We start from the raw sequence: 9,819 nt of genomic DNA, 5'->3' as shown, positions 1-9,819 counted from the left end.
ACTGCTTATCAGGCAGCTGAGTATATACTGTGGTTAAGAGGTGGGCTCTGGAAGGAATGCTTCTGAGTTCAAGTCTCAGCTCTATTAGCTGAAAAACCTTGGGCAAATTAGTCAATGTCCCTGTTCTTCAGTTGTTTCCTCATCTGTAATGTGGGAACAGTAATAATACGTAATCTCACAGGGTGGGTTAAAAATAAAGTAAATCAATACATGGAACAGTAATAATACGTAATCTCACAGGGTGGGTTAAAAATAAAGTAAATCAATACTAGGACATGGAAAGTCCTAGTGCCTGGGTCCTAGGAAGTACTCCATAAATGATGGCTTTAACAAAAAGCTGAGCTCTGGTAGACAGGAACTAAGAGTAGACATCTTTCCCCAAACAGGTGCCACTTTATAAAAATCATAGGTACCTATTTCTAAACACTAGAAGAAAAAATCTGCCTTAAGATTGTATTTTCTATAAGGATTCTGGAATTAGTGAAACATAATGAGATTTTAATTACAAATGTGTTTTAATAGACCACATCTATTAAACAGTAAACAGTAGCTAGAAATGAAGATTTACTTGATTTAACTGACATTAAATGAGGCCATAAGAGGAAAATATTTTTAAAGAAGAAAAAAAATCTTGGGTATCCACTGGTAGAGACACTAAGGTGTAAGAGGGACATCCCTCTGTCAGAAAATCAACTCACACAGCAGCCAGGCAGAAAATTAAGACTAAAACCAAGCTGCCCCTCAGTAATTACATGACCTGTTTCCTTACCTCTCAGCAGGCTACCAGACCTGCACCACTGCCTTCACCACAAACTGGTCTTCACTCTGGTACCTCACAAGTACATAATCCAAGACCAAGAGGAAACTGCTAGTCTCACTCATTGCACGGATGGAAAAACTACACAATCCAGATAATGGCGGCCAAGTTGACGCCAAAATTTACATCTCCTGACTTCCAGGCTAATATTCTTTGCATCACAGGGAGCTTGCTCCCACTTCTAAAAGGATTTTCTGTCCTATGACACCAGCCCAGGGATGATTCAATTCATGGGAGCACACTGCTGGCATTGAGATGAGGTATGATGAAATGGGCTGTTGGTAAATTCTCTAGAAAGGCAGCACATTAGAAAACAAAACAAAACCAAAAAAAAAAAAAAACACCACATCAGCACTACAGGCAAGATTACTAGGGAGAAAACACTGTCTCGCCATGCTGTCTATGATGTTATAGGTTTTGATTTATGAGTCACTATCAGAAGGGTAGGATGGTGCAGTGGTAAGAATATTCACAGTCTGACAGTTTAATGCTGGCCTCTCTGTATCTGAAGATCTTTGGGAGGCCAGCTAACTTTATCTGTATAATTAAGGGCATTAGCTGATGCTTCCTGAACTCTCTAGCTTTAAACAAGGGACACCTTTGATTCCATAGGAGTCCCCCCAATGAGAAGAAATATTTCTAGGTACTGGTGGAAGCAAAAAGAAAGTATCTTCACTGAATTTGAGAAAAATTGGGGCTTTCCCAGGAAAGGAGGCATTCAAGCCAAAACCAAAACAAGACAGAATGAAAATACCTTGGGCTAAACCAAATAACATGAACATTGTACTGAGGAAGATGGTACCATCTTGGGAGAGCCGCCACTTTATGTTTTGCTGGTTTATTTTTAATTTTCCAGGAGCCGTCTGTTCCATGACACACAGGGGTACTTACTGGAAAGCTGCTTCTGGAGCTGCCGCACCAAGGCGGCCGTCTGCTGCTGCTGCTGGGTCTGCTGCAAGCCTTGCCTGGGAAACTGTAATGGCGACAGGAGAAAGGACAGAAATCATTCCATGGTGCCAATCACAGACAAGAACAGATACTAACTCGCAGGACCAGACAGTCTGTAAGGTACTTCTCAACACTTCACGGAAAAAGGGCCATGACAAGTGTGTGTGGATTAATTTTCATCTACACCTTGTTGTACATCTGGTGAACATCTGAAGTACCCCATCTGTTCAGGAACCCACGCTCCAGGTTATCAGTTGGCATTTATTTGAAGAGCCCCAATGAAGAACTCCACACTACAGATGTAGCTCAGCAACTCAAAGATCCTGGTCATCTCACCCTTCACCAGCTAGCTCATGAGTATCATGATATTAATTTGGTAAAATGAAAGCTCTCTGGTTGGAAGATTTGTTCAAGGACTACAGGCTGTGCCTTGCACAAATGGGAGAAAATAATCTGGTGAGGCAGAGTGGTGCCCTAGGACTAGGGCTCATTTGAGACTACACCGTCCCCATATGATGGAGGATGAAGGTTCGCTAATCCCACCCTCAGAGCCGGGGCCTAGGCAGGATGAGTGAGTGAGGCCCTAACTTTAAGAAAGTGCTAATTCCCAGGGCCATGCAAATACAGGCTCTGTAGGAAGAACCAGGTTAGAGGCACAGTATAGGGGGCCACATGCCCTGATTCTATCCATTAAGTTGATGCAAGAAATTGTGGTTATTCCAAAGAGGAAAAAAATCAGCATCTACTAGAAGCAAAATTACTTTTGGTTAGAATCACTGGTAGTGCCAATTTGCTTTTTTATTTTAATCTTCAAATTTCAGACTATCGTTTTCTCCTTTTCTTTCTTCTCCTTCTCTCCTCCCCCGACCCTCTTCTCTCCTCCTGGTCTGTCACTGTCATAAAGGAGGCGTTCTGACACAGGCACATACACCAGCACTGTGCTGGCTGTTTCCCATATGCCCACGCTCCGTGTGCTCACCAGGCTGCCTGTGTGGAGGGCATCAACAAGGCTGGCCCCTCTGCCCTCCAACTTCTAGGTGGGGAGGGGGTGTTCCCAGGAGACTGGAGCATAGGAACACACTGAGGCTGGGAGGGAGCAGAGTGAAGTTTTGTTTTTGCTAATTTTCCTCCATGAGAGTCTCTGCTGGCTGGCCACGCCGCACTCCTGGAAGGTTGCAGCTCCCATCAGGTAGCCTCCCTACCTCTCTCCCCTTCTCGTCCTGCTGGGATTAGGGGCAGTCAGTGAGTGCGCCATCACCCCCAGCTGGTTTTCCATACCTTTGTAATTTGTCTTTTGAAAAAGACTCCTCAATTACCCAACGCCAGTGCAACATCTATTTCCTCCTCAGAGCTTGCCAAGAATAGCCCAGGATTGTTAAGTACAGTTGCCAGATTTAGCAAATAAAAACACAGCATGTCCAGTTAAATGTAATTTTCAAATAATAATGTTTTAGTTCCAAGCATGTCCCAAATATTGCACATGACAAATACTGCATTTAGTATAAGTATATCCCATGCAGTATTTGAGATATACACTAAAGTGTTATTCATTGTTTACCTGAAACTCAAATTTAACTGGGAGCCATGTATTTTATCTGGCAATCCTGTCTTATCCTCTATTTAGAGGGCATTACCAAGCTGATACTTTCAAAACTGAATATTTGGCATGACAGCTGGTTCAACTGTTTCTCTCCCACTAGACAGTGAGTGACTGAAGGACAAGGGCTTGGCATATCTACTGATGTATCTGTAATATCCAGCACTGCCAGGCACACAGCAGGTGCTCAGTAGCAACTGATGGAATGACTAATTCTAAGAGCCTTCAATTCCCACAACTTTCCTAATAACAAGAAAGATCCACAAAACTAATGAACTATTTCCTCCACCAATGTTACTATTTTCCCCAATACAAATTAGAGAAGCAGCAGCTTGCCATTTTTTTCCATTGCCCAAATCAAGAGTAAAAAATAAAAATCAATCTTTCATTTATATGGAAATGCTAATATTCTTTTCTATTCAATAGTTTTTATGCTTACTTAGGGAAACTATTGTACTATGTGCCAAGTACTGTTCCAGACATTCTATGTGTCCATTAGCATATTTAATCCTGACTCAGCTGTAACTGTCCTCAATCTCTTATCCAAAGTCCTAAGACAGGTATGTGCTTTGGAATCTGAACATATGCAGTTTACTAAGAAACATTCCTAATATGCAGACCAGGCAAAATGTAGGACAGCACTCCATAATCAAGCATATTACATTTCTGTAGCAAGCACATGAATGATTCTGTCAGGTAGGATAAATGAAAAGAGCCTCATGTCTATTCAGGTCAGCCTTTGCCACCAATGAGTTCACGTCAAATTTTGCTGTTGACTTCTGACTGGTTAAGACTGCTGCCCCCAGAAAATGTCCCATATCTCTCACATCTATCATCTTACAGACTAATTTCACTGTGGTGAACACATTTAAAATCTACTTTTAGCAATTCTGGAATATACATTATTAACTATAGTCACCTTGCTATGCAATAGATCAACAAAACTTATTCCTCCTGTCTAAATGAAACTTTGGACCCTTTGACCAACCACTACATTCCCCTCAAGCCTATCCATGATTGAAAATACCAGCTTCCAAATATCACTTATTCGGAAATAATTAGATTCTAAAAGGCTGGCTATAAAGATGTCTAAGCTGATTGAACAGCATATTGGGGTACATGGTATATAGTCAACATTTATTCACTCAACAAACACATAGCTGCCTTCTTTATGTTCGTTTAAAGCCTGCTTCAAATAGGGTATTTCACAGAATAAAACACTGTAGTGGTTGCCTCAGATACTATATTTTGCAGCACCTAGGCAGTAACTAGGTATACCCTAGGAAGCTTGTGTATACGTGTGTGCGTGTGTGTGTTGGGGAGTGCAGGGTGGTCTGAGGGTGGCTTAAGAGGTAGTACATAGTCAGAGGACCTCAAATTGTGATCCAGGGATTCCTGGGAGAGGTCCCCAAGACTCTGTCAGGTTATCTGCAAGGTCAAAACCATTTTCAAAATAAATACTAAGACATTATCTGCTTTTTTCACTTATTTTCTCATGCACGTACATTACAGCTTTTCCAGAGCCTACATAACATGTGCTATTACAACAAATCAAATGTTCTCTATTAAACCAGACATTGAAGAAACTTTCAAAAATGTAAACCAGGCAAGGCACAGTGAGTCACACCTGTAATCCCAGCACTCTGAGAGGCCAAGGTGAGCAGACAGCTTGAGCCTGGGAGTTCAAGACCAGCCTGGGCAACATGGCAAATCGCCATCTCTACAAAAAATTACTAAAATTAGCCAGGCATGGTGGTGCATGCCTGTAGTTCTAGCTACGTGGGAGGCTGATGTGGGAGGATCACTTGAGCCTATGAGGTCAAGGCTGCAGTGAGCCGTGATCGTACCACTGCATTCCAGCCGGGGTAACAAAGTAAGACCATGTCTCAAAAAAAAAAAAAAGTAAAACCATGTCATTCTCATATAACTTTATTTTGAAACATGTGCCTATTTTTCATAAAAGCATGTTACTTCTAGTAACATGAGTTTATCTTTAGGTACTAAACATAACAATATTTAGTATTAGCAGATATTTGTTTTGATTTCTAACATGGTAAATACTGATACACAAAAGCTCTTTGGGTCTACAATAATTTTTGAACATGAAAAGATTCTGAGGCCAAGAAATTTGACCAACTTCCTTAAACTGACCAGAAGTACATGGTCTATATCTACAATCTTCTTACAGTGTTTTACCACATCTACTTCCTCTCAAGGCCTCTGGATACTAATTTTAATTTGCTTTCACCTATACATGCACAGGCACTAGGCCCCAGATGCAATTTCTCTGGGCTCTGGAGCACCTACCACTAGGGGACAAGGGCTGCCTCCAACACCCTACAGAAGCCTCATTACTGAGCATTTCAATTCAAACTGAACCCTTCCTGTGAAGAACTGAACCCTGTATGTGGCTAAGGAAGCACAAAATCACTGGGGGAAATGTAAAGGATTATCCTTCTGGGATTCCTCTCTAGACTTCCTGAATTAGAATTTCTGTAGCTAATGTGCTAGAAATCTGAATTTTTAAAATGGCTCCCCCAAGTGGTTCAGGTGCTTGGTGAGATTCTGGAATCATCACTGTGGTGGGAGTTGAATTTTTAATTTACCAAAACAGGTCAATAAATAGGTTCAGTGAGGTTTACTAGAGGTCCCCCAAATCATAATCTATGTGTGTTTTGCCTTCCCTATTCAAATGTGATAAATGAAGTGGGAAAGATTTTTTGGCCCATATCCATACAGGAGATGATCTCTCCCCTCTGTGCCTTTGCAGATATTCATCCCTTCTCCTGGAATACACTTCCTCCCCACTTCATTCCACTCTACCCTTCCCATAAATCTACTCATCCTTCAAAGATCAGCTGAAGTTATCATCCATTCCCTCATGCATTTAAAGAGTGAATCACTGCTTTTGTACCCTTAGTACTATGTAAATGCCTCTATTAGCAAACATATGGTTTAACATGATAATTGCTTCTCTCTCTAGGATTCTGGATTTTTACTTCTCAGAGGCAGAAGCCGTGCCATGCTCCTGCTGTAACCACAAGACCGAATACCCAGCTTAATACCGTCAGGTATAACTAATCAACATGGTATAACCACTCTCCAGGAAATACCATTGTTTGCTGAATTAAAAAAAAAAAAACACACACACAAAAACAAAAACAAAAATGTATTTACTGTAGTTCCCAGCTACTTGGAAGGCTGAGGTGGAAAGATCACTTGAACCTAAGAGTCTGAGACTGCAGTGAGCCATGGTCACACCGCTGCACCCCAGCCTGGCTGACAAGAGTGAGACTCTGTCTCTAAAATAAATTAAAATTAAAATTCTGATAATGTATTTTGATGTATTTTGACTGATCGCTAAATTCCGATTTTATTCAATAACATTTACTTCTTCTGCTCAATCACAGCATAGGCAAAAATGTGCTGCTAATTAGTAATTTCTATTTAAATAAACATCATTTAAATATTTTTTGTCTTAAAACTTGAGCTTGCCCCGTCAGCGAAAGCATATGCTGACAAAATCAGCCACAGGACTGATTCAGTGATGGACCTACGGATGCTCAGATGGTCTGGACACCTTGCCTCCTGAATTGTGATTTCCCTTTCTTATGGATAATGTGTGATTTTAACAAAGGTTTTTTTCATTGCTTTGACATCCAACAAATGAGTCATTCAACAAATATTTATCAAAATCCAGGCAATCTTCTGGGTTCCAAGGGCACCAGAGTAAAATACATCCCTTCCCTCATGACAGTTAAGAGGTTTTTGCTGTGACCACTACATGTGTTACCAAAAGAACAAAGCAGCAAGGCAACATTTATTTTAAAACTGCACTACCAGCTGACGGAGTCCACAGACAGATTCCTCCGACGAATGAAGCATGGTCGTCCGTCCATACAAGCGGCAGCAGAAGGAACAACAACGTATAGGGTTGTGCATGCACTTAGCCACACCTCCACTCTCACAAGGTGGCACACTCTTAGACAGAGCTAGCAGCTGATGTGTTTCAGAATCTGTTATGTGTTTATTTTCAAGGTAACTAGTAACTTGCATAGAGTCTTTTTTTTTTTTTTTTTTTTTTTTTGAGACAGTTTCGCTCAGTCATCCAGGCTACAGTGCAGTGGCACCATCTCGGCTCACTGCAAGCTCCGCCTCCTGGGGTTCACACCATTCTCCTGCCTCAGCCTCCCGAGTAGCTGGGACTACAGGCGCCCACCACCACACCCGGCTAATTTTTTGTATTTTTAGTACAGACGGGGTTTCACCGTGTTAGCCAGGATGGTCTCAATCTCCTGACCTCGTGATTCACCCGCCTCAGCCTCCCAAAGTGCTGGGATTACAGGCATGAGCCATCACGTCCGGCAGAGTCATCTTTTTACATCTGTACACAGTTCAGTAAGAAAAAAGTACTATATCAAATATATTGGCTATCCAGTTACCAGAAATCTGATATATCTTCCCCAACCTCTTTCTATAAATATTAGTTCTTCTTTTCCTTCAAAAAGAAAAAAAAAAAAATTTCCAAATTCATGCAAAGGAAGGCAACATAGCTCAGTGTTCCCTGGACCTAATTTCTTCCACTTCAAAAGGAGAATCATATCATCTGTACATGCTACTTCCCAATTCCAGAGGCAGACTGAAAAAAATCTCAATTTCTCTGAATGGAACAAATGAATTTCTTGAGGAAGAGTAAAGGACAATTTCACAAGTGATCACTGACTAAAATTTAATGGAATTAAGTAACTATTGCTACCATTACGCATATTTTTAAAAGGCAAATATTCAATATAATATGAAACAGACACAAGCATCAGTCGATGTAAAAAGCCAACTATTTAAAGCTTTCTGTTAGCATATTTTTTTAAGTCACCAAACTAACACAACTTGCGTTTAAGATGAAAGGAAATGACGCAGCGGGATGGTGTCAACATTATTTTCTTAACACTGGAAGTTTTAAAGAAAAGATCATGGTCTGTCAACATATTTAGTTAAGAGTTAATTTAATTATAACAACACATAAGCATTAAAAATATTTTTCTAGTCAAGAACTATAATTTAGGCCAAAATTCGACATGTCAAATATATTTTCCCAGCAAGGACACCCATGTCTTTATCTCCAGATGTTTTCCTTCACAGAATACAAGCAACTTAAGTAAGTAAATGACAACACAGGCATTGATATTAAGTCCAGACCAGATTTAATTTGTAAACATAGGCTTTTCTTAGTCTTTCTTGCTCTTTTCACAGAAAAACTCTGTTTTCTGGTGACACGTTTTAAAGAAGCACTAATTTCTGTCCTGAGTCACTTTTTACAAGTTGTTAACTTTTTATAAGTTTTTAAAGTGATTTTTTACAGCCAAAACGAAGGGATGATCATTGTCTCACACATCCCAGCTGATGCCATCAACGAGCAAAGAGATGAACAAAATAGTCAAAAAGCAATGAATCCATTCTGCACATGTACTCCAGAGCTTAAAGTATAAAAAAAAAAAAAAAATAGCTGGGCATGGTGGCAGGTACCTGTAATCCCAGCTACTCGGGAGGCTGAGGCAGGAGAATTGCTTGAACCAGGGAGGCGGAGGTTGCAGTGAGCCAAGATCACACCACTACACTCCAGCCTGGGTGACAGAGCAAGACTCTGTTTCAAAATATATATATATATATTTTATGATCTCCTAGAATGCATTAAAATAGAATGAACTTGTGCAAAAGCTTAAAAAAAAAAAAGAACTAGTTCTGTTCCTCTTACAACAGCAACAAAAGAAAAAAATATATTTTCATTAATTCTAAATAAAACTTGAATTCTAACTCAAAAAAATTAACATTCAACTTTTTCTTTTCAAAAAAAAAAAAAAACAAAAAAAAAAAAAACAAAAAGCAATGAATCAAATCCTACTGCCTTCAACATCTGCCACATTCAGCCTCCTCCGGTCAAGGCTTCCCAAACTTCTCTCACCTTCTGACCTGTTATTATTTCGGTTGAATTATGTTCCCTAAAAAAGACATGTTGGAGTCCTAACACCCAGTATCTCAGAATGCGACCTTATTTAGACACAGGGTCTTTACAGTGGTAATCAAGTTGAAATTAGGTAATTAGGATGGGACCTAAACCAATATGACTGGTGTCCTTATAAAAAGTGGAAATGTATAAGGACTGGTGTCCTTATAAAAAAGAAGACATGTATATGCCCAGGGAGAATGCCTGTGAAGGTGAAGGCAAAGCTCAGGGTGCTGCTTCCACGGGCCGAGTGATGCCACAGAGTCCCAGCAAGCCACCAGAAGCTGGAGGAGAGGCATGGAACAGATAATCTCTCACAGCCCTCAGAGGGAACCAAACCTGCTGACACCCTGATCTTGGACTTCTGGCCTCCAAAACAGACAATACATTTCTGTTGCTGAAGACATCTAGTTTGTGTACTTTGTTAGGGAGTTCTAGCAAACTAATACAATGCCT

At 40.4% G+C, this 9,819-nt stretch overlaps 1 protein-coding gene across 6 annotated transcripts in view; it reads right to left on the bottom strand.

Moving 5' to 3' along the window:
* The window catches only part of MED12L (mediator complex subunit 12L), a 334,555-nt gene that overhangs the window by 4,573 nt on the left and 320,163 nt on the right, over positions 1-9,819 (bottom strand). For 3 of the 6 annotated variants that reach the window (XM_030822722.1, XM_030822724.1, XM_030822727.1), the window contains one exon: positions 1,709-1,790. In XM_030822722.1, the coding sequence (XP_030678582.1) occupies positions 1,709-1,790 (82 nt within the window). Of the gene's footprint in view, positions 1-1,218; positions 1,791-9,819 lie in introns of those variants that run through there. The other 3 variants (XM_030822725.1, XM_030822723.1, XM_030822726.1) reach the window with 1 other exon arrangement.

The sequence above is a fragment of the Nomascus leucogenys genome, chromosome 11 (assembly GCF_006542625.1).
Source record: "Nomascus leucogenys isolate Asia chromosome 11, Asia_NLE_v1, whole genome shotgun sequence".
NCBI classification, from domain to species: Eukaryota; Metazoa; Chordata; class Mammalia; order Primates; family Hylobatidae; genus Nomascus; species Nomascus leucogenys.
This window is presented reverse-complemented; position numbering and strand designations above follow the sequence as displayed.